Consider the following 24,693-nt stretch of genomic DNA (forward strand, 5'->3'; position numbering starts at 1 on the left):
CAGTGTCAGCATGTCCTGAGTTATGCTACATAAACTACTTTTAAAAAAATGGGGCCTTGGGCCTAACTAGCTACAGCCATCTGACTCTTGACAATAGTACTCAAAAACATACATTAGAAAAAAAAATGGGGTCCTGTTAATTAAGTAGATTTTCTTTTTTGCTCTTTTCATTTGCTCTAGGACCTGATCTTTTAACAGTTCTAATCTAGTTCTCCTTGAACTAGGAGGTAAGAATCACTGAAGTTCTAGGTGTAGTGGGACAAAGGCAGGATAGTTGAGATACAAGACCTGAGACAGCTCAAGGACAATCATGATTTAACTGAACTTTCTCTTTGGGTCCTTCTGACATTGCACTGTACATACCCTTTCAGCCATGTTGGACATCTTCATGTAGCTCTGATTATATAAATCTTCCCATAGGCAGGAAGGTGATCTATTTTCCACTGGAATAGTTTTCACACAATCTGACCTCAGTTCAATACAACTAATATTTAGAAGCATTTTTTCACTTCAATAAATCTTTATTAAATCCAGGACCTAAACAGTGGCATATAGAAATGGTTTTATTTTTATATTTTGGTTTTTTGCCAGTCCTGGGTCTTGAATTCAGGGCCTGGGCACTGTCCTTGGGCTTTCTCAAGGCTAATGCTCTACTTGTTGAGCCACAACAGCAATTCTGGCTTTTTCTGTGTATGTGCTACTAAGGAATCCAACCTAGGTCTTTGTTCATGCTAGGCAAGCACTCTACCACTAGGCCACATTCCTGGCCCCTAGAAATGTTTTATAAAAAGGAAAAATAATAACCTGGGAACGTTGTGGCATGCCTGTAATCCCATCACCTGGGTAAACAGTTACCCTGAACTACATGGAAAGACTTGTCTTTAAAGAGTAGGGAAAAAGGGCCTTCCTTCCTTCCTTTCCTCCTTCCTTCCTTGCTTGCTTGTATGCTTCTTATTTCAAAAAAGAATAATCATATATGTTAGGCCTATAATCCTAGCTACTCAGAGGCTAATGATTGTGGTTAAAAGCCAGCCCCAAGCCAGGTGGGGTGGCTCACACCTGTAATCCTAGCTACTCAGGAAGCTGAGATCTGAGCATCAGGGTTCAAAGGACCTGAGACTCTTTATCTCCAGTTAACCTCAAGAAAATGGGAAGTGGAGCTTGGCTCAAGGGTAGGGTGGTAGCCTTGAGCTAAAGAGCTCAAAGACAGCGCCAGCCCAGACAGGAAAGTCCTTGAGACCCTTATCTCCATGTGCAGGCAGAGACACATGCACATGCATGCACGCACGCCAGAAATGGAGCTATGTCTCAAGTGGTAGAGCACTAATCTTGAGCAAAAGAGTGACAGCATCCTTACTACACTGTTGGAGAGCAGTATGGCAATTCCTCAAAAGACTAAACATAGAGCTCCCATATGACCCAGTAATTCCATTCTTTGGCATTTACCCAAATGCCCAGAAAAAAAGGCATACTAAAGCCACTAGCACAACGATGTTCATTGCAGCACTATTTACCATAGCAAAGATATGGAACAAGCCCAGATGCCCCTCAGTAATGATAGGATCAAGAAGATGTGGTCCTTATACACTAATAGAATTCTATGCTGCCATCAGAAAGAACCACATCACCCCATTTGTAAGGAAATAGAAAGACATGAAAAAAAATCATATTAAGTGAAGTAAGCCAGACCCAAATGAACATAGGCTCAATGGTTTCCCTCATTTGTAATAATTGGTACACATCTAGGGCTCTCCTAGAAGATTACAATAGTTCACAACCTAGGTACATAAGGTCATATAGGATGAAGCTAAATGTAAGGATTTCTGGGATATGGAAACAAGAGCTGTGTTATTGTTGTTCTTAATGTACTATGTTATTTCTCTTCTCCTTTTTTTGCCCTTTGGTTAATCTCATACTTTTATTGTATCTGACTATGTTACCTGGTATATTATATATACATTTGTTTGTTTATTTGAAATAGGAAAAAGAAGCGGGGCAAACAAGATGATTGGGAGGTGGTAGGGAGGAGGGAAATGGGGACAAAAACATGAGAAAGGGTTTCAATGTGTGAGATGTAATGCACCTACTACCTGGCAAATGTAACTGTAACCCCTGTATACATTACCCAGACAATTAAAAAATAAATAAAATTAAAATAAAAAAGTGACAGCATCCAAGCCCCAAGCCCCAGAACGGGGTGGGAGGGGTAGGGGGAGAGGGAGAGGGAGAGAGTAGGAAGGAGAGGGAGGGAGAGGGAGAGGGAGAGGGAGAGGGAGGGAGGGAGGGAGGGAGGGAGAGAGAGAGAGAGAGAGAGAGAGAGAGAGAGAGAGAGAGAGAGAGAGAGAGAGAGAGAGAGAGAGAGAGAATATCCAGATATTTATTATTTCAAAGGAATAACTTTTGCCAGGCATGGTGGCTCAAGCCTGTAATTCTAGCTACTCAGGAGGCTGAGATCTGAGGATCAAGGTTCAAAGCCAGCCGGGCACTAAAGTTAATAAGACTCTAATGTCCAATTAACCACTAGAAAACCAGAAGTGACGTTGTGGCTCAAGGGGTAAGGTGGTAGCCTTGAGATGGAGTTCAGGGACAGCACCCAGGCTCAGAGTTCAAGCCCCATGACCAACAACAACAACAAAAAAGGAATAACTTCTTTGAAGTAACAAGTAAAAGGGGAGCACTTAGTCACTCCAGTCTTTTGTTGAGTATTTACAAATTGAGAGGATTATAAATTAATTCATATTACATAATTAAAAATGTAATATTCAGATATGATTGGCTACTTTCTTTTTGTAAACTTGTCTTTTTTTTCTGTCTTACACGGGGCCTGGCTTGTTAGAAGTGGTTTTGAAGTTAATGGCTGGAATCCTTATTAAGTATTTATCCTATTCCTTCCAGAATTGTAATACTTAGGAGTTCCCTTTCATTGATTATTTAATATATATTTAATAGATAATAAATAATATATAATATACTACAATAATATATCATAATACATAAAATATTTAATATATATTGATTATTTAAATAAAGTGGAAAGAAACATTTTAAAACAGATATTTCAGTAAGATAGTATGATAAACAAGTGAAATCTTCACTGGCAGCTAACATCCAGGCTGATTGAAGACAAATACCTTTCTCATTATTTCTCTCTTTTACTTTCAGAAGGGAGATTTCTGCAAGCCAACAACAGAGAACACAACATTCTTTATGGATATCCAGTGAGTACCTTTCATGTATGTATTTTAGAAGGTTGATAATATTCTCCTATGACATTCCCCTTTGTTGAGTAAACAAAATTATAGATATAGATCTTACCATATAAATTCTACTTTCTTTTAAACAGTACCAAAAAATGGTGCAAAAAGGGCTCAGAACCAAAATTACTATGATGCCCTAATCTCAGAGGAGAATATGCCTCAGATTTGGGAATTATATATAAACTTTAGAAAAGAAATACTAGGTCAAGTGCCAGTGGCTCACACTTATAATCTTAGCGACTCAGGAAGCTGAGATCTGAGGATCACGCTTCAAAGCCAGCCCAGGCAGGAAAGTCCATGAGACTCTTATTTCCAATCAACCACCAGAAAAATGGAAGTGGCGCTGTGGCTCAAGTGGTAGAATACTGGTATTGAGTTGACAAGGACAGCACCCAGGCCCAGAGTTCAAGCCCATGACCGATGAAAAAAAGAAAAAAAGAAAAGAAATACTATATATTTTTCTTACATAACTGAAAACATAGTTTCACAATTATCCTTCTTTAGTTAGCCATGTATAACCATTCATGTAGAGCTATTTCACTCAATAACAGCATATTATTGATAAAGCTTAAACTAACTAACCTATTAATGAATGTTTAAAATGTTGCCAGTGTTTTTCTAGGACAAATAGCCCTGAATAAATACCATTTTATACATAGTTTGGCACATTTGTATTCATACATATTATGAGAATTTCCTATGAATGAGTTAGCTAGGTTATGAGGAAACTACATTAAAAACTATAATACAAGCTGGGCACCAGTGGCTCATGCCTGTATTTCTAACTACTCAGGAGGCTGAGATCTGAGGATCATAGTTCAAAGCCAGCCCAGGCAAGAAAGTCCATGAGACTCTTATCTCCAGTTAACCACCAAAAAAACCTAGAGGTGGTGCTGTTACTCAAAGTGATAGAGCACTAGCCTTGAACTAAAGAGCTTAGGGATAACACCTAGGCCCAGAGTTCAAGCTCTACAACTGCAGGAAAAAAAAGGTGGGTGTGCTCATGCCTATAATCCTAGCTACTCAGGAAACTGAGAGCTGAGGGATTAAGGTTCAAAGCCAGCCCAGGCACTAAAGTCCATGAGACTCATCTTCAAACTGGAAATGGTGCTGTTGCTCAAGGAGTAGGGTGGTATCGTTGAACTGAAGAGCTCAGGAACAGTGCCCAGGCCCAGAGTTCAAGCCACACAACCAACAAAAAAAATGATAACATACATTACTAGACTTCCCTCTAAAAAGATGATACTCATTATTATTTTACTTCACAGTAAGCTACCCATTTTTCCACATTCCTATCAAACTAGTTTTCAGTAAATACAATTGAATTATTAAATAAACAAATGATCAATCCAGTTTTTATCTGTCTTCAAACTATTGTGGATTTTGTTACTATTGTTCTTTTGTTTGTTTACTCACAGACCAATGCCATCAAGACCTCAAAATATAATGTCTTTAGCTTCCTGCCCCTGAATCTATTTGAACAGTTCCAGAGACTTGCAAATGCCTATTTCCTCATTTTGCTACTCCTACAGGTATTTCCCCTAGGTCATTTTCAAGTTATATAAGAAACTCTTCAACTGAGAAATATCTCTCTTAGACATAGGCAAATGGATGGCTAGTGTCTCAGGCCAGCCCCCGAGAGAAGCATGGTCAAGATTAGCAGGTAAGGGGCCGGGAGTTTGGCCTAGTGGTTAAAGTGCTTGCCTGGCATGCATGAAGACCCGGGTTCGATTCATTGGTACCACATACATAGAAAAAAGCCGGAAGTGGTGCTGAGGCTCAAGTGGTAGAGCTCTAGCCTTGAGAAAGTCCAAGGACAGTGCTCAGGCCCTGAGCTCAAGCCCAGGACTGGCAAAAAAAAAAAATTGTGGAAAAAAAAAAAAGATTAGCAGGTAAAACTCAAGCCTTTGTAGGAGAAAGGAGACAAGGTCCTCAAATCATAAGGGAAGGGAGTTCCTCCTCATCATGATTATGTAACTACAGTCCGCTTGATCATAGGAAGCTACAGACTCTTCACAACCCCAACTGAGACTGTTTCTCCTTCTCATCTTAACCTCCATGACAGGAAATTACCATAGAGGAGAATAAGGGAGAATAATATATATATAATATATGAGTTTAAAGGAGAATAACACTTTGGAATATGAGAGAGTTAGCACAGAGAAAGAAGAAATGGAGAAAGGAGAACCTATCATTTCACCTGGTGTTTTAGGAGTTTGGGAGAATATGTGATTTTCCCACAACTACACCTTGTTTGAGATAGGGCTGTATAAAGGCCGTAGCCCAGAGTAACTTTGAATTTAAACTCCTGGCTGATTCCTCCAAATTCTGAGATAACAGGCATATACCACCATATCTGGCTGTCACATCCATTTTTAATGGACTACCTCCAGTACCTTTCATTACTAGGGAAGAAAGGGCTCTTCTCCATCAGGACTATGGTAGTGAAGTTCAGAACAGATACCCTTCCTTAAGAAACATTTACTTGCATTTGAGGGGTTATAGGAAAGATGCAACAGTGAAGAACAAGTAGGATGATAGGACTTATTATGATCTGTCCTTTAGGTTTTTCAGTCTTTAAATGTTTTTCTCTTTCCCTTTCACAGTTGATTCCTGAGATTTCTTCTTTGGCATGGTATACAACAGTGGTACCATTAGTGACTGTGCTGTCTATAACAGGAGTGAAAGATGCCATCGATGACCTGGTGAACTGTCTTCTTGGGCTTCCCACCCTATACCTAGTAGTTAAGCTGTGGACACCATCCCAAAACTATCCTGTGCAAAGAAGTACTGGACACATTTCCCATCCTTGTTTCTATGCCAGAGGGATATGGCATAGACTCGTGGTTAATGCATGGTCCAAAAGGGGCAGTGCAGGGCTTCTGTCTGTCTTCTTGCTACCGCCACTTTTAGCGTCTTTCCATCCCCTTAAAAACCCAGTCTTCCTTTACCCTTTTAGCTTCTCCTAGCTTTGTCATCATCCTTTCTTTTTTCCCCCTTCTCCAGTTTTATATCCCTTCTTTGCTTTGTTCATCTTCCCTCTTTTTCCCATTATTCCCCTTTCTTGTCTCTCTTCACATTGCTCTTCTTTCCTCCAGCTCTCACCTATAATCAATTTGGGATATTGGTTTTATTCGGCATGCACAAGTAGGTGCCCTTTGTTTTTAGAAAGCTATGTACAACACACATACAGACACTCACTTTTTTCCTGGTGCGGAAAAGAGAAACTTCCCTTGGAGAGTGAGTTAAGTGATAGGAAATTTGAGAAACAAATTTTGCAACTCCCCAAAATTGTCCTGGTTTTGCTAAGATAAATTTTAAACCAAGTTTATTTTATTTTATTTTTTTTGGGGTGGGGGAGTCATGGGACTTGAACTCTGGCCTGGGTGTTGTCCCTGTGCTCCTCAACTTAAGGCTATCATCCTGCCCCTGGGCCTGGGTGCTTTCCTGAGCTCTTCAGCTCAAGGATACTCCCCTACCCTTGAGCCATAGCCCCACTTCCCGTTTTCTAATGATTAATTGGAGATAGGAGTCTTTTGGCTTTGTATTGCCCGGGCTGGCTTTGAACCATGTTCCTCAGATCTCAGCCTCCTGAGTAGCTAGGATTATAGGCATGAGCCACCACGCCCTGCTCTAAACCAAAGTTTTATAGAACTATTTCTCTAATTCTTTTTTTTGGTTGTGGGGCTTGAACTCTGGGCCTGGGCGCTGTCCCTGAGCTCAAGAATACTCCCCTACCCTTGAGCCATAGCACCACTTCCAGTTTTCTGGTGGTTAATTGGAGATAGGAGTCTCTTGGCTTTGTATTGCCTGGGCTGGCTTTGAACCATGATCCTCAAATCTCAGCCTCCTGAATAGCTAGAATTATAGGTGTGAGTCACTGGCACCTAGCTCTCCAGTTCTTGAACTCTGTAAGACATGTGGTTTTAAGTTTGTCACAACTCATACATGAAAACTGAAACCTTATTTCCATATAGAGTTAACTATATTATTTTTTAACTCATATTTTGCTCAGAACCATATGCATACCCCATTCCTCATTTTTTTACAGTAAGAACTGAAAACTTAACCTTCTCGTTCAGGATAATGCTTCCTATTCTGAATTCAGTTTATTTTATATAAATGTTAGGAATTGTGACAATTCAGTATACCCCTTCCTTTTTACCCAGGGAGTTATACCTCACCTGAAAGGAGGAAATTTATGTGAATTCTTTGGATATTTGCCTCTTTCCTCCCTGTATCCATGACATAAATTTCTATACATATACAATAGCTGGCATTGGAGTCAGAATATGCTAGGCAACTTGACTCTCATCCTGTCATCATTGTATGAGACTTTGACATACTTGTTTGTTTTTATGCCCTAGGCTTTGGTTTTAGTGTTTGGTATCAAGTTTTTGTCGCTTTATCCTCCCTGAGTTCTTTTTCTTACCTTCTGTCTTAGTTTCAAAAGATTTCTTGTTCTTGTTTTAATGGTTGAAGGGCTTTAGAGTAAGGAGTGGGAGAAATATGAATAAATAGAACACAACATTGTATATTTCAAACATTTTTAATTCAACATGTAATTTGCTGTCTCCTAAATATTTTTCTTATGTGATTTTAGAAAAGGCATCAAAATGACAATCAAGTTAACAATCGTTCTGTTCTGCTGCTGGTGAACGGCAGGTAAGTCATGTTAGGGAAGCCATTTTAAGTAGATTAATTTTGGGAAAGCTTAACATGTTCAGTGCTTTCTTAAAGCTTAACATGTTCAGTCCTTAGGAAAGGTAGTTCAGGGCAATGAAAAGAACCTTGGGTTGGACACAGACACATATTTTCTATTTAATTAAAATTTTTTCTGGTGTTGGGGGTCAAACTCAGGGTCTCACACATGATCTAAGAACTTGTTTATTGATGTTGTCTATCATGCCCTCAACTGCCTCATTTCTCTTTCCTATGAAGTATAATAATATTATATACCTTAAATAATATCTGTGGAAATAAAAATGAAGTAACAAGTTAAAGAAATTAATATATTACAGCATGATATTAACATAGAAGTGATTATTACCATTGTAGTAGTGTGGAAACATTTGTGTTTAGAACATCAGTGGATTCTAACCTGGCTTATAGGCCATTATCCTATAGTCTTTGATGAGGTCATCTTTCTTGTTAAAAATCTTGTTAAAGCCAGTATTCATGTTAACTCTGTTGTTGTGGTGTTGGTTGCAGCTATCTAAAGTATTGGTAAGACTAGAAGGAGGCAGGCGTATTTCTGTACAGGGGAAAATATAGACTATATCATAAAAAGCATAACCGATTATTAAAGAAATCATGGCTGTCAAAAGGATCCAAGGAAGACTTTCTGGAGTAGGTAATGTCTGTAAAAGGCCTTAAGGGATGGGAAAAATTCAATGACTAGAGATTGTGTGACAAGAAGAGTGATCAAAGTGAACAGCAGCATGATTGCAAGAAGGTACAAACTTTGTTTAATTTGTGGATTACATTTGTAATTTCAATAAGTTGAATAATAATTTTAAATATCAAAATTAACATAAAAGAAAGTTCATACTTGAAGGAACTTGGCCAGGAGTATAGCCTAGAGTAGAGTGCTTGTCTAGCATGCATGAAGCCCTGAGATTCCTCAATACCACATATGCAGAAGAAGCCAGAAGTGGTGCTGTGGCTCAAATGGTAAAGTATTAACCTTGAGAAAGCTCAAGGATAGTTCCCAGGCCCTGAGTTCAAGCCTCAGGACTGATTTAAAAAAATCTGAAGGAACTCAAAAGTGAAATCCAGTTGTTCCTATAGTACCCTTGTATAGGGTTTAGTAGCTATAGTTTTTTGTTTTTTTGTTTTGTTTTGTTTTGTTTTTTGCCAGTCCTGGGGCTTGAACTCAGGGCCTGACCATTGTCCTTGGGCTTTTTCTTCAAGGGTAGCACTCCAGCGCTTGAGCCACAGTACTACTTCTGGCTTTTCTACGTATGTGGTACTGAGGACTCAAACCTGGGTCTTTATGCATGCTCACCAGGCACTCTACCACTAGGCCAAACACTTGGCCCCTAGTAGCTGTCATTTTATATCATCTAATGATATCATATGAAGTTCTTCATCATCTAACCCTTCTACACATCATGTCTACTGATTGTAGCTCATGGTAGATTGTTTAAACCTCTTACAAGACACAAAGAAGTCAGTTAAGATTTTTTTTAAAGGTAAATAAAAAGAAATGAGAAAGCTAAACGCATTAGGAACTGGCCAAGCTAGAAAATTACTGTCAAATGAACTGACTCTTCTGAGTGGTTTTGCTTTGAATAGTCTACTTAATTAGATATGAGTATAGATATTCTTCCATGCTTTTAGGGGGTCCATTTGTTTCATAGATCTTTTTCTATCTTTTTACCCTCAGCCAATGTTTGTTTTTGTACCAAGATAAGTTTCTTGAAGGCACAAAAGAGTCAGATCATGCATTTTCTATTGGTTTTATAACTTACAAAAATATGTCTATGATAGTATTAGCATAAAGAAAAGGGGAGGAAATAGTGTTATATCAGAGCAAGATTTCTGCACTGTAGTTTACAGGATACCAGCTTTAGTTGGTATTAGCCTAAAGTAGAATGTGTTAATGACACACATTTCTTCGTCTCTTTTTGCTTCTATAACATACTTTTTAATCCAACTCACTATTCTATGTCTTTTGATTAAAGAATCGAGACCTGTAATATTCAGTGTTATTATTGCAAAGTTTGTAGTAATTCTTGCCACTTTATCACTTCGTTATTTTTGTAGTGTTTCATTCTTTCCTGGTCATTTGATTATCTTGTGTATTTTTATCTTGTCCTATATTTTTATGGTTATGTTATCATCCTCTTCTATGAATAGGATTATCTTCTGTAGTGCTCATTTAATGATCATAAATTTTCTGACCATTTATCTTATTTGGGCTGTGTGTGTGTGTGTTTGTGTGTGTGTGTGTGTGTGTGTCTGTGTCTGTGTCTGTGTCTGTGTGTACATACACATGTGTGCCTGTCCTGGGGCTTGAACTCAGAGCTTGGGCACTATGGAGGCTGAGATCTGAGGATCAAGGTTCAAAGTCAGCCCCAGCACAAAAGGACCTGAGACTCTTATCTCCAATTAACTTCTAGAAAATGGGAAGTGGGTCTTGGCTCAAGGGTAGGGCAGTAGCCTTGAGCTGAAGGGCTCAGAGACAGCGCCCAAGCTGAGTTCAAACCCCATATCTCACACACACACACACACACACACACACACACACACACACACACACACACACCCCTCACAGCCATTTCTGCCTGGACTGGCTTCAAACTTCAATCCTCAAACATCAGCCTCCTAAGTAGGCAGAATTGTAGGCATGAACCACCAGCATTCAGCTTTCATGGTTTTATTTCTCCCTCAATTATGAATGATAGCTTTTCCGGGTAGAATAATCTAAGATGGTAGGGATATTTTTCAGTGCTTGAAAATGTATCATACCATGTTCTCCTTGATTTTTAAGGTTTCTATTGCAAACTCTACTGTTTTTATGTTGGGCTTGCCCACTTTAGGTTTCTTGACCCTTATTTTCAGCTTTCAGTATGCTTTCTTTGTTTTCTCTACTCAATATTTTAACTTTAATATGTCACAGAAAGCTTCCATTCTGATCTTAAGGGCCTCCTATACTCAGAGTGTACAGGATTTGGAAGTTTTCTGCCATGAATAGGTTTCCCATAATTTTAGCTAATCTTGTTTTTTATGTGAGTGTATACCCATACATAAAGGTAGAAAGTCAGCATATCTTCCTTGCTGAGGAGAAAAGTTTATGTCTGCTGAGCTCTATTACTGTATGGATGCTCGGCTCCAATCTCTGGTCTTTAGCTTTTTTTTTTTTTTTTTTGTGGGTCATGGGGCTTGAACTCTGGGCCTGGGCACTGTCCTTGAGCTCACGGCTACTGCCCTACCCCTTGAGCCACAGCACCACTTCCATTTTTCTGGTGATTAACTGAAGATAAGAGTCTCATGGACTTTAGGGACTTTAGTGTCCAGGCTAGCTTTGAACTGTGATCCTCAGATCTCAGACTCCTGAGTAGCTAGAATTACAGGCAAGAGCCCCCACGCTGGTCTTTAGCTTTTTGACTACAATTCTTCTGTTATATTTACATTCCTGCTCTGGGCCTGGCTTGGTTGATTGAGGATTAGACAGGGAATAACTTCTGAGGTAAGGTAGAGCAGGTCCCACTCTGTGGTCTCTTTTGAGCTGTGTTACTTGTATGTCCTAAGTTGTAACAAGTTCTTTGGGGTCTGGTGGCCATAGAAAAACATATACTAATCATAGGGAAATATACCCTGCCTTCTTTCTCCTATTCCCTTTCAGAGGCACACATGTCAAATGTTTTCTTTCCAATCCCAGCCCAATCCCACAAGTCTTTGATCCGTTTGATCAGTTCATTTGCTAAGTCCCTCATGGGCAGCTGTGTTTACTTGCACTCACTGAGCTAGGTGGTAATCTTTGGGGTCTAACAGCCACAGGAATAACTAAAAATCACAGGGCTTATTTTCTACTTTGAAACACCAGAGGCATAACTGGTGACCATTTTTTTTCTCAACCCTTAACTGGTTTCAGGTGTGTGGGCCTTTGGTCAGCTTACACTACTAGAAGTCCCATGTGGGAGGTTGTGTTTAGGAATCTGGCAGTCACCAGGAAGTGTGCCTGATTCTCTCTCTTGTGCTATGACAAAGATACAGCCACCACGCAAGCAGTTTTGTTTGCTATTGTTTCTTTTATAAATCTGAGATTAATAATATTTAAAAAGTTTTCTCTTGCCACTGTCTGTCTCGTGCCTTCCTTGATTGATTAATTTGTCCACCTTTCTTTGTAGTCCCATATTTGAGTATTAGTGGTTCATGGAGACCTGTGAATGTGGTATGAGTGTGTAATCTGCCATCTTTCTTGTCTTGCTATGTGGCCCAGGTGACTGCAAATTCATGATCCTCTGCCTTATCCTACTGTGTGTTGGGGAATAGGTATAAATAACCATTCTCAGTTCATTCTCAAAAATATATTTATAAGCCCATCTTTAGGGGATTTTATCTAGGAGAATTCTAAGTTGACTGAGGGTGTGTGTGTGTGTGTGTGTGTGTGTGTGTGTGTGTGTGTGTGTAGGTCCTAGGTCTTGAACTCTAGGCCTGGACACTGTCCCCAAGCTTCTAGTGCTCTGCCACCTCAGCCCCAGCTCTGCTTTCAGTTTTTTGGTGATTAACTGGAGTGTCTTGGACTTTCCTGCCCTGGCCAGCTTTGAACTATGATCCTTAGATTTCAAACTACTGAATACTAGGATTGTAGATGTGAGCCACTGGCACCTGGGTTGAGGCCTGAGGAATTTGCTTCTTCCAGGTTACTCCATGGTGACACACCTGCTAGGACCAAATTTAGAAGAATAAATGTGAATCCTATACTACTTGAAGTTCTAGTTCCTAGGGATGGGTCTTCCACTCACTGGTTCCCAGTGCTCCAGATTAAGATAGGCAAACTGTCTTTTCTATCTTAATTTGATTTACTATTTATATCATCCTTTCACTAATGGTATTTCCCTTTATAGGCCTTGGCTTATGAAAGGTTCTTAGTTCCAATACACTACCTCTTAAGATCGTAAAGCTTTTTGTTTTAATTTGTCTCTCTGGAAAGAAATTAAAAGTGAAATTATGAGATTTTTAAATCGCCAATCCTCTTCCCAGCCAGGGCAAGAAAAGCTTTAAAGCACATTAGCTATTCTGAAATTTTCTGCCTCCTTAATTTATGACAATTATAACCTTGTATTTGAAAGAATATTGGCTTTATTTTATGTACTGTTTCCAAATATTTATAGAATGAAAGTGCTAGTGTGTTACAGAACTCCACAAGATATCATTTATATAAAATGAAGTCAGTAGGAAATATCTGATTCATCCCAAATCTGGGACACATGATGGTTGTAAAGTTCAAGTACAAACTGTTAATAGTTCCACAGCTCTTTATATAATAAAATATAAACTTTAAAATATCCAGAAGGAACCGGAGTCATTTAGTCTTGCGTTCTTTTCTTATTTTGCTGGTGAGAATCATGGGCATTAGTATTCCAGAAACCTGGAAAAGTTTGAACATGTCTAATCAAGGCAAAATCAAACAAGAGTTTGATTGGTATCCTTCTCCACAATGTAGCTATTATTCTTCAGAACTATCAAAATCTCTAAACAAGAGAGTGATTTTAGAGCTGGAGATATGGCTCAAGTGGTAGATCTCAAAATCCTTTACTATTAAAGGATTTTGTTTAAAACAATATTTGGGGCTGGGGACACATTTTCCTACTGTGGAAGGCCCTAGGTTCAATCCACAATTGAAGAAAAGGGAGGGAGACCTGCAGGGAGGAAGGGAAGGGAAAGGGGAGGGGGAAGGGGAAAGGAGAAAGGAGAAAGGGAAGGGAAAAGGGGGGAGGGACCTTGGGCAACCCATATAGCCTGAAGTCAAGAAAAATATGCCGCTTCTTGACTGCAGAAGAGATTCATCACACATCAGTTTGGGTCTCATAAATCTGATGCCCAGTCATCTCATGCTTTTCTGTTCATTTTGTTTTGTGTTTATTAGTTGTCAAAACTTTGGGGAACTACTTGAGCAGATATTCAAAGATCATTTTCTTACAGGGTAGAAGAGGAAAAATGGATGAATATCCAAGTGGGAGATATAGTAAAACTAAAAAATAATCAGCAGGTTACGGTGAGTGCCTGCTCTGGCTGTAGCCTTTTCTTTTTTGGCTTGAGTGGGGATCAGGGACCCTTACAGCACTTTTATTTCCACTGCTCTTGGTAACCTTCATCTTCCTCACTTCACATTGGAAACCAAGAGCTTCTTAAGTAAAAAGTCTATTCTTGTCCATCTCTCACTAAAGCTATAGGCAAAATATGAGAAGCTTTGGGAAAGGGTGTTTGGTAGCAATGTTGAATCCTAGACAAAGAATGTCTATAAATTCTCAGGGTTGACATCTGATCCTGAGGGATTACTTTTGTCATACTGTTATGTTAAGAGCCTGCCTTTGGCTTTTCTTTTCTGACTTTTCTAATCACAGGCAGATATTCTATTACTCTCTAGCAGTGAACCATTCAGTCTGACATATATTGAAACAGCAGAGCTGGATGGGTAAGTGTTTCCTTTTTGTATTCCATTAAGACATTTAGCCAACTTAGAGTGGTGTCTCACAGAGAGAAAAGCATGATACAAGAAATTAACTTTTTTTTTTTTGGTTGTGGGGCTTGAACTCTGAGCCTGGGTGCTGTCCCTGAGCTCTTCAGCTCAAGGCTGGCGCTCTACTACTTGAGCCACAACATCACTTCCAGGTTTTTGGTGGTTAATTGGAGATAAGCGTCTCACATGGGCTTTTCTGCCTGAGCTAGCTTCAAATTTCCTTCCTCAGATCTCTGCCTCCTGAATAGCTAGGATTACAGACATGAGCCATTGGTACCCAGCTTTGAAGGGATGCTTTTATTCTTGAAAGATATCTTTGTGATAACTCTTCATAATTTCTTGAGCATCTGACCAGCTAAAGCTCCTGAGTTGGTTAAAATTGTGGTGATGTGTTTAGAGTATGAAGAAGAGAGAAGGGAATGATTGAATTAATATTCAATATCTTTACTCGTATAAAACCCTAAAACAGAGGAGGGCCTCTTATATACCCTTACAGGACACATAGCCAAGCTCTGCTTTGGTAATATCTATTATCTAAAACCCCATGAAATAGGAAAAACTTGTCTTATGTTGCTGTTGTGTATATATCCTATACTCTTTTGATTTTGTGTCTTTAACTCTAGTGAAACCAACCTGAAAGTGAAACAGGCCATCTCAGTTACCAGTGACATGAAAGATAACCTGGAGCTACTGTCTGCCTTTGATGGTAACTTAGGAAATAGGTTTGTCCACCCAAACTTTTATTAAAAGAAGACTGGCTAAATAAAGTACGGTATATCCAAATAGGATATACAACTCATTACAGTAATGTATTAGGTGACATATATTGACCTGTAAAAACATTCACAACATATTAATAAGCAAAAAAAGATAATCAAAGACAGAATGTCTTGCATAAACCTGTTTTGTAAATACATTTGAGTACATATACAAAATAGCACTTAAGAGGATATACCTCAGGTTAATAGCACTTTGCTCTAAAAGTAGATTTTTACTTTCTCTGTCACTTTTTTTTGCCAGTCCTGGGGCTTGAACTCAGGGTCTGGACACTGTCCTTAGACACTTTTTGCTCAAGGCTAGTGCTCTGCCACTTGAGCGACAGCACCACTTCTGGCTATTTCTGTGTACATGGTACCAAGGAATCTAACCCATGGCTTTGTGAGTGCTAGGCAAGCACTCTACCACTAGGCTATTCTCCCAGCCCTCACTGTCACTTTTAACATGGAATCAATATTTACAGAGGACAAGCCGGGTGCAGTGACTCACGCCTATAATCCTAGCTACTACTCAGGAGGCTAAGATGTGAGGACTGAGGTTCAAAACCAGCCTATGCACTAAAGTCCTTGAGACTCTTATCTCCAATAACCACCAGAAAACCTGAAGTGGCGCTGTGGCTCAAGAGGTAGGGCAATAGCCTTGAGCTGAAGAGTTCAGGGATAGCGCCCAGGCCCAGAATTCAAATCCCACAACTGACCAAAAACAAAAAAAAATTTTTTTTCAAAAGACATATTTACTAATTGGGAAAAATAAAATGTTTTATTTTGGATAAATGGAGTATTTTCTTTAATTAGTTTATAGTTTCTTCAGAGATCAACCGTTGGGAGGTACTGAGGGCAATAGATTATCATAGGTTTTTATCTCTTTGGGTAACGCATATCACATACAAAATTTCTTTTTTCATGTCCAGAAATCTTTGTCTCCATTTAGGAAAGGATTTGGTAAGAAATGGGGTGTATCTGAGAGAAGATAAGGGAAAGAATGTGTGTGTGTGTGTGTGTGTGTGTGTGTGTGTGTGTGTGTGTGTGTTTGCCAGTTCTGGGCTTGAACTCAGGGCCTGAGCACTGTCCTTGGGTTTTTCTCTAGTGTAGTGCTCTACCACTTGAGCCACAACACCACTTTCAGCTTTTCTATATATGTAGCACCAAGGACTCAAACCTGGTTCTTCATGCATGCTAGGCAAGCACTCTACCACTAGGCCAAACTCCTGGCCACAGAATGTGTGTATTTTGAAGAGGGATTTTCTTGTCTGTTTTTCTGTAAAGCTTCCTTCCATCTTATTAGTAAAGGTAAGATTTTTTTTTTTTGCCAGTCCTGGGCATGAGCTCAGGGCCTGAGCCCAACCCCTGGATTTTCTCAAGGCTAGGGCTCTACCGCTTGAACCACAGCACCATTTCTGGCTTTTTCTATGTATGTGGTACTGAGGAATCGAATCTGGGTCTTTCTGCATGCTAGGCAAGCACTCTACCACTAGGCCAAACTCCGGGCCCCTAAAGTTAAGATTTTTACTCCTTTATTTTTCTGCAGGAGAAGTGAGATGTGAGCTTCCCAATAACAAGTTGGATAAATTTTCAGGAGTACTAACCTATAAGGAGGAAAAGTACTTCCTGGACTATGACAAGCTGCTGCTCCGAGGCTGTGTCATCAAGAATACCGATTGGTGCTATGGCTTGGTGATTTATACTGGTGAGTGTCTCTGCAGCCACAGCCAGATTTTCATCTTGGTATATTCCACTTCTAGCCAAGTTATGAGTAATTAGTTTTCAGAATGTGAACTTGACACTCTGTAGTCATACTCTGAGCACTGTGGTTTAAGGATAAAAAGGAAAGTGAATTGATAGTTATATGACATATTTAAGAAAAATAACTTAGAAAATAGTCCCTATTTCCTAAACAATATGTTTCAAAAATATCAACTCCACCATTGTTAGAAGATTTATATTCTTATTAATGAGACTTTCCAAACATAACTGAACATAGAAGAGGATATGCATATAGACAAAGCACAAGCAAATTAGCCTGTGAAAGAGAATCTACATGTGGATTAGTTCCTTGAGGAGAGAATAGCAATAATAGGACTCATTGCAGAAAAGAATATAAAATATAATGTGAGGGCCAGGAGTTTGGCCTAGTGTTAGAGTGCTTGCTCAGCGTGCACGAAGACTCGGGTTCGATTCCTCAGTACCACATACATAGAAAAAAGCCAGAAGTGGTGCTAGGGCTCAAGCAGGAGAGTGCTAGTCTTGAGAAAACCCAAAGACAGTGCTTAGGCCCTGAGCCCAAGCCCAAGATTGGCAAAACAAAACAAAAAATAAATAAATAAAAATATAATATGAAGGGTTTATATTTAAAAGGAAGAACTATTTAGTAGTAGACCAATTTTATGCACGTATATTGGTTCTGGGCCTTGAACTCTTGGTTGGCTTTTTCACTCCAGACTGGTGTTCTACTACTTAAGCCAACAGCTGTACTCCTAGCTTTTGCTAGTTAATTGAAGATAAGAATTTCATGGACCAAGCTAGGCATGGTGGCTCTTGCCTGTAATCCTAACTACTAAGAGATGAGATCTGAGGATCAAGGTTCAAAGCCAGCTCAGGCACAAAAAAGTGAGACTCATCTCCAATTTACATCTAAAAAAAGGGAAGTGGGACTTGGCTCAAGGGTAGGGTGTTCACCTTGAGCTAAAGTGCTCACGGGACATCACCCAGGCCCAGAGGTAAAGCATTAACCTTGAGCTGAAGAGCTCAGGGACAGCACCCAAGCCCAGAGTTCAAGCCCCATAATCCACCAAAATAAATAAATAAATAAATAAATAATTTCATGGACCTTTCTGTCTGGCTTGCTTCAAGTCTCTGCCCTCAGATCTTGGCCTCCTGAGTAGCTAGGATTACAGGATTACAGGCATGAGCCATCAGTGCTTGGCTGAGATGTCATTTAAATATACAATTCATGATACTGAACAAGAGATTTTCTTGAGTAACAGTATGACGCAGAAAAATAGAGTTCCACTCTACTATTGTGTGCCCTCACAATGTGCATTGACAACACTGTTAGTAACATATCTGTCTCTGTGGCAAAGTACTTGAGATAAACAATTTAAAAAGGAAGAAAGATTATCTGGGCTCATGATTTCTGGAGTTTGGGCCCATGATTGCTGGCACAATCACTTTGGCACTGGTGGAGCAAAGCTTCCTTTGTCATGGCTTGGAGGCAAAAGAAAGAGAACTATCTGGGATCCCAATATATCCTTCAAAGTTATTTCTGCAGTTACCTAACTTCCTTCACCCAGGCCCCACCACCTCTTGAAGTTTCGGCGATGCCCCAATAGTGTCATCAGACGGGGACCAAGCCTTCAGCACACAAGCTTTTGGGAAACACTTAAGATCCAAACAATAACATTTATGTACCATAGAAAACTGCTCAACTAAGATCACAGATCTCCCCATCTAAAGAATATGCTTTTCAGGCCGGAAGTTTAGCCTGAAGGTAGAGTGCTTGCCTAGCATGGATGAAGACGGGGTTCGATTCCTCATCATACATACATAGAAAAAAGCCAGAAATGGTGCTATAGCTCAAGTGGTAGAGCTCTATCTAGCCTTGAAGAAAAAGCCCAAGGATAGTTCTCAGGCCCTGAGTTCAAGCCCCAGGACTGGCTAAAAATAAAAAATAAAAATAGAATGTACTTTTAAACATATAGCTTCTAGTCTCTTTACTTCTATGGGGGAAGTTAGAGAAATTTGAGCCCTAAGGAAATGCTTAAGAGTTAAGGAAGCCCTGCTGAAACATTTTTCATTGTTTCATAAGCTGAATGTTTCAGCTTCTTAGCTGCCTACTTCTCAAACTCAAAAGATATAGACTTATCTTCATCATAATTTAGCAGCTAACACACACACACACACACACACACACACACACACACACACGCACAGAGTGACCACTCATAAAAGGTTCAATTTTCAGCCAGGCTCTGGTAGCTCACACCAATAATCCTAGCTATCCAGGAGGCTGGATCTGAGGATTGCTGTTCAAAGCCGGTGCTGGCACAAAAGTCCATGAGACTCTTATCTTCAGTTAGCCACCAGAAAACCGGAAGTGGCCCTGTGGCCCAAGTAGTGTAGAGCATTAACCTTGAGCTGAAGAGCTCAGTGACAGTGCCCAGGCCTAGAGTTCAAGCCTCATGACCAACAAAAAAAAAAGTTCAATTTTCACCCTAAGGATTTTTTTTCCCTAAGACAATAACAATGAGGATGCCAACCAGTGCACCTTACTCAGGCTTTCCTTGACTCTTGAGAATGTCATAGTTACATGGCAGAGTGCAGCTTTGGAAAGCTCCACATCAAAGAGAACTAAATACTGCCAAGAGCATCCTGAGGGTACTTGGTACAGACTTGAGCTGCTCTTTCTGCTTCATGGTGCTCAGATTTTACAGCAGTCTTCACGTTCTTGAAACCTGAGATAAAGTGCAGTCAGTCATTCTAAGTACCCTAGAATTTAGTCATTGTAAGCTTCCAGGTGCAGCACCACACATTTCATATCCTTCAAGGAATGCTTCAGAGTCAAGAATGCTGTGCATTCAGTGAATTTCTACAAATCAGGAGAAGTTCCAGCTCCTGCCATGTGTACTATACATGAAATTTCTTTATTAGAGCATATATCAGAACAATAGATGATAAAAGTGCAGAGAAATTATCACTTTTAGTTTATTGTAGCTCTCTTACTCTTTGTCTACAACTTAACCAGTTAGGAATTTGCAACTCCAGTCCCAATGGCCATTGGAGACTTCTTACATACTATCTGCCCTATCATGAAAAAACATGGTATCACCATCCTTAGCCCCAATGGTGACTCAGTTGCCCAGCTTCCATTCAGGAGAAATCATTGGCATTGCCTCTTTCATTTTTCCATTCCTATCTAGAAACTTTAAATGTAGCCATGTCTAGAAGTAGACTTCCTTGGAAGGAAGCAGAAATCTCTTTATCAATAAATTCCTTCCTTAAGCTAAATAAGCCAGGTGATGAGGAAGAAACTTGTGACATTTATTCTGATTTTACTCATCTAGGAAAGTGAAGGATGAAGTACCAAAGAGAGGAGTCAGCATGAATGCACATCATTCATTCAGGATGGTTGGGCCTAACCTTAGAAACAAATACTGCTTTCTGAGTTATTGGCTCTATCCCCTGGAATTACATAAAGTAGTTAAAAGATAAGTGATCACAAAGATACACTTCAACTTAATTTCAAGGCTTTTAATTAAGCTACTCTAAGATCTGATGTCTCCCTATTCTACTTAGGGCCAGACACCAAATTAATGCAGAATAGTGGAAAGTCTGCCTTTAAAAGGACACATATAGACCATCTCATGAATGTGTTTGTCATCTGGGTAAGTTAAAGACTATTTCTCTTTGTTTCTTTACAAATAGATATATTTCTCATTAATAGCTGGTCTTTCCATATTGGAATTTGGTTTTTGAAAAATGTAAAGTTTTAGACCCCATAGACAAAAGTTTGAAGGGGAAAAGAACAGACTCAGTTTACAAGGGAATCTAGGTAATGTATCAGTACATCACTTGTACTGATAATTTGTTTAATGACATATTTTAATTAGTGGTGCCATAATGGATCAAGGACTCTTCTTTAGCACTTCAGACACATTGATACAGTCTCATAATCAGTTTTGCTCATGGCCCCTTAAAAAAATCACATGTAGACTAACAGAATGAACTGATAAAACTGCTGATTTTTATCCAGGCATTGATCACTTATGCCTATAATCCTAGCTACTCAAGAATCTGAGATCTGAGGACCACTGTTCAAAGTTAGCCCGGCAAGAAAGTCTGTGAGACTCTTATTTTCAACAACAAACCACTTAGAAAAAGTGGCCAGAAGTGGTGCTGTGGCTCAAGTGGTAGAATTCTAGCCTTAAGCCAAAGAAACTCAAGAGTAGCACTCGGGCCCGAAGTTCAAGCCCCACGATGGGCAAAACGAGCAAACATTCAGAAATCCTAATGATTTTCAAAGTATGCTTCATAGGAAATAGGAGAAATCACTTGGGTTTGGCTCTAAGCTACGTCCTGCTTCTAGAAGAAAAGCTTTACAGATGGCTGTTCTGTGAAATTTTATTTGGAAAAATAGCAGAAAATTGGGGGCTGGGAGCATGGACTAGTGGTAGAATGCTTGCCTAGCATGTATGAAGCCCTGGGTTTGATTCCTCTGTACCACATACATAGAAAAAGCCGGAAGTGGTGGTGTGGTTCAAGTGGTAGAGTGCTGGCCTTGAGAAAGCCCAAGGACAGTGCTCAGGCCCTGAGTTCAATCCCCAGGACTGGCGAAAGAAAGAAAGAAAGAAAGAGAGAGAGAGAGAGAAAGAGAGAGAGAGAAAGAGAGAGAGAAAGAGAGAGGGGGGAGGAGGGAGGGAGGGAGGGAGGAAGGAAGGAAGGAAAGAAAGAAAGAAAGAAAGAAAGAAAGAAAGAAAGAAAGAAAGAAAGAAAGAGAAAGGCAAATTGAAGCAAGACACTGGTGGCTCATGACTGTAATCATAGCTACTCAGGAAGCTAAGATCTGAGGATCACAGTTTGAAGTCAGCCAGGACAGGAAAGCCCATGAGACTCTTGTGTCCAGTTAACCACCATTAAATCAGAAGTGGTTCTGTGACTCAAAGTATTAAAGTGTTCGCTTTGAGCAAAAAAGTTTAGCGATAACACCCAGTCCCTGAGTTCAAGCCCCATGACCCCCCCCAAAAAAATAATAGGGTATTAGCATAAAAACAGACACTGGACCGGAATAAAATAAACTTTTTCTTCCAATTAGTACATAAATTGTGCAATATCCTTACAATAAAATACTATTCATTAAATAAAATAATGAATCATAGTTGCAAAAGTATAGATTAATCCCAGTCATTACACTGAGTAAAAGCCAGACCAAAAGTTAAGAGTATATACTGCATGATTCCTAAAACTGAGCTGGGCACTGGTGGCTCATGCCTGTAATCCTAGCTACTCAGAAGGCTTAAGATCTGAGGATCACTATTCAAAGTCTGCCCAGGCACAAAAGCACGAAAGTTCATGAGACTCATCTCCAATTAGCCACTAGAAAACTGGAAGTGATGCTGTGGTTCAAGGTGGTAGAGCTCTAGCTTTGAGCTGAAGAGCTCAAGATCAGCACCCAAGCCCCCGTGTTCAAGCCCCACGACTGACACAAAAAAAGAAAAAAGAAAAAAATTCCTAAAACTGCAAACTAAAGTAACAGAGAGATTAGCGATTGCCTAGTGAACAAGGAATAAGAGGGTATTGCAGTGGAGCACAGGGAAACCTAGGGATAATGGTACTTTATTATCTTGAGTGTGGTGATGTGGTGATGGTTTCACAGGTGTGTGTGTGTGTGTGTGTGTGTGTGTACCACTTTATGTCTTAAATCTGGACAGTTTTAAGTTTGGCCTAGTGGTAGAGTGCTTGCCTAGCATGCACAAAGACCTGGGTTTGATTCCTCAGTACTACATACATAGAAAAAAGCCAGAAGTGGTGCTGTGGCTAAAGTGGTAGAGTGCTAGCCTTGAGAAACCCAAGGACAGTGCTCATGGCCTGAGCCCAAGCCCAGGACTAGCAAAAAAAATATATCTGGGTAGTTTAGAGGGATAATGAGGAGAGGGGGAGAAAAAGTGTGTTTTAGATGCCGGAAACATTTTATTTCTTTATCCCAAGTATTAATTCAATAAGTGTTATTACTTCAGGGAAAGTCATCAACATATATTTATGATTTCTGCTTAAATGGTTATTAATATTAATTGTCAATTTAAAATACAGGGCATTATATATATATATATTCTCACTAATCTCTTTTTTTTTCTTTCTTTCTTTCTTTTTTGGTCGTGGGGTTGAACTCTAGGCCTGGGCGTTGTCCCTGAGCTCTTCAGCTCAAGGCTAACACTACCACTTTGAGCTACAGTGCCATTTCCTCAGTAGCTATGATTACAGGAGTGAGCCACTGGTGTCCAGCTTCTCTTATAGTAGGTCTCCAAATCCTGTGACAGATTTTTAGTCCAGTGTTTTCACTAAAAAGTACCAAGTTTGCCAATGGCTCATGCCTGTAATCATAGCTACTTGGAGAACTAAAATAGAGAGGATCAAAGTTCATGACCAACTTTGACAAAAGAAAAGTTTGATAAAGTCCTCCTTGACTAAACAGCTGGACATGATGGTGTGTGCTATCATTCTAGTTTTGTGGTACTGTAAACATGGTCTCAAAAATAAATAGAGCTAACAAGATATCATCAAAGGCAGCCAACACACTGATTCTGATTCTTTTCCCACCCTTTGGTCCCAGTCCTGGGCATAACCTCAAGGCCTGGGTATTTTCCCTGAGCTTCTTTTGCGCAAGGCTAGAACTCTACCACTTGAATCACAGCTCCACTTCTGGCTTTTTTGATAGTTTAGTGGAGAAAAGAGTCTCACAGACTTTCTTGCCTGGTCTGGCTTCAAACTAGGATCCCCAAATCTCAGCCTCCTGAGCATCAAGGATTAGTGTGAGCCACTGGAGCCCAGTTTGTGTTTTAAGACAAGGTCTCAATAGGAGGACAGGCCCCAATTCTTTTTAACCACTTCCATTCAAACTGTAAATTCAGTCAGTACAAAGTCTACTTTCCCTTTTGCCAAATTCTTTACTGCTTACCATCCATCTGTCTAGCCCTGGCCTTATTTGGGTTCTATGTCAGTTGCTTGAACTAAGGACCAAGGTGTTGCCCCTGAGTTTTTTGCTCAAGACTAGTGGCTTATCACTTGAGTCATACCTCCATTTCTGACTTCCTGATGGTTAACTGGAGATAAGAGTCTCAAGGATTTTTCTTCCTGGGCTGGCTTCAAATCATGATCCTTAGACCTCAGCCTCCCGAGTAGCTACAAGCATGAGCCACCAGTGCCTGGCTTCCGCCTTTTTTTAAAATTACTTTTCTCATCACCCACCCACCCCCAATAGCCATTCCAATGTCACATAATTTAGACTTGTGCTGAAGTAGAATCTCACTGAATTAAGAGAATGATTTAGAGATTGGGTTCTGTACCTGGTCCAGTATCTGTTTTCCTACTTAGTATCTAAATGACTTTAGGCAGAATATTTTTTACACTCAGTATTGAGTATCTCACTGTTACTAAAGGGAGAGTATCTTGTACATCCATTTGTAGATAAAAACAAATTTTAAAGCTGGGCACTTGTAACTCATGTCTGTAATTGTAGCTACTCAGGAGGCTGAGATCTGAGGATCACAGTTCAAAGCCAGCCCAGGCAGGTAACTGGAAGTGGCACTGTGATTCAAAGTGATAGAGCACTAACCTTGAGCAAAAAGAAGCTCAGGGACAGTGCTCAGGCCTGGAGTTCAAGCCTCTTGACTGAGGGAGGGAAAAACAATAAATTTTAAAGAGACAAAAGAGTTATTATTATAAATATTAAATAATACAAGTAAAGTAACATAGTTCT

At 39.8% G+C, this 24,693-nt stretch overlaps 1 protein-coding gene across 4 annotated transcripts in view; it reads left to right on the forward strand.

The window, feature by feature from the left end:
- The window catches only part of LOC150065591 (phospholipid-transporting ATPase FetA-like), a 75,036-nt gene that overhangs the window by 15,584 nt on the left and 34,759 nt on the right, over positions 1-24,693 (forward strand). For all 4 annotated transcript variants that reach the window (XM_090330204.1, XM_090330207.1, XM_090330206.1 and 1 more), the window contains exons 3-11: positions 3,163-3,218; positions 4,676-4,789; positions 5,864-5,962; positions 7,861-7,922; positions 13,911-13,983; positions 14,333-14,403; positions 15,072-15,154; positions 16,753-16,911; positions 20,517-20,605. In XM_090330204.1, the coding sequence (XP_090186330.1) occupies positions 3,163-3,218; positions 4,676-4,789; positions 5,864-5,962; positions 7,861-7,922; positions 13,911-13,983; positions 14,333-14,403; positions 15,072-15,154; positions 16,753-16,911; positions 20,517-20,605 (806 nt within the window). The remainder of the gene's footprint in view (positions 1-3,162; positions 3,219-4,675; positions 4,790-5,863; positions 5,963-7,860; positions 7,923-13,910; positions 13,984-14,332; positions 14,404-15,071; positions 15,155-16,752; positions 16,912-20,516; positions 20,606-24,693) is intronic.

The sequence above is a fragment of the Megascapheus bottae genome, chromosome 3 (assembly GCF_031878675.1).
Source record: "Megascapheus bottae isolate mThoBot1 chromosome 3, mThoBot2.hap1, whole genome shotgun sequence".
Taxonomy (NCBI): domain Eukaryota; kingdom Metazoa; phylum Chordata; class Mammalia; order Rodentia; family Geomyidae; genus Megascapheus; species Megascapheus bottae.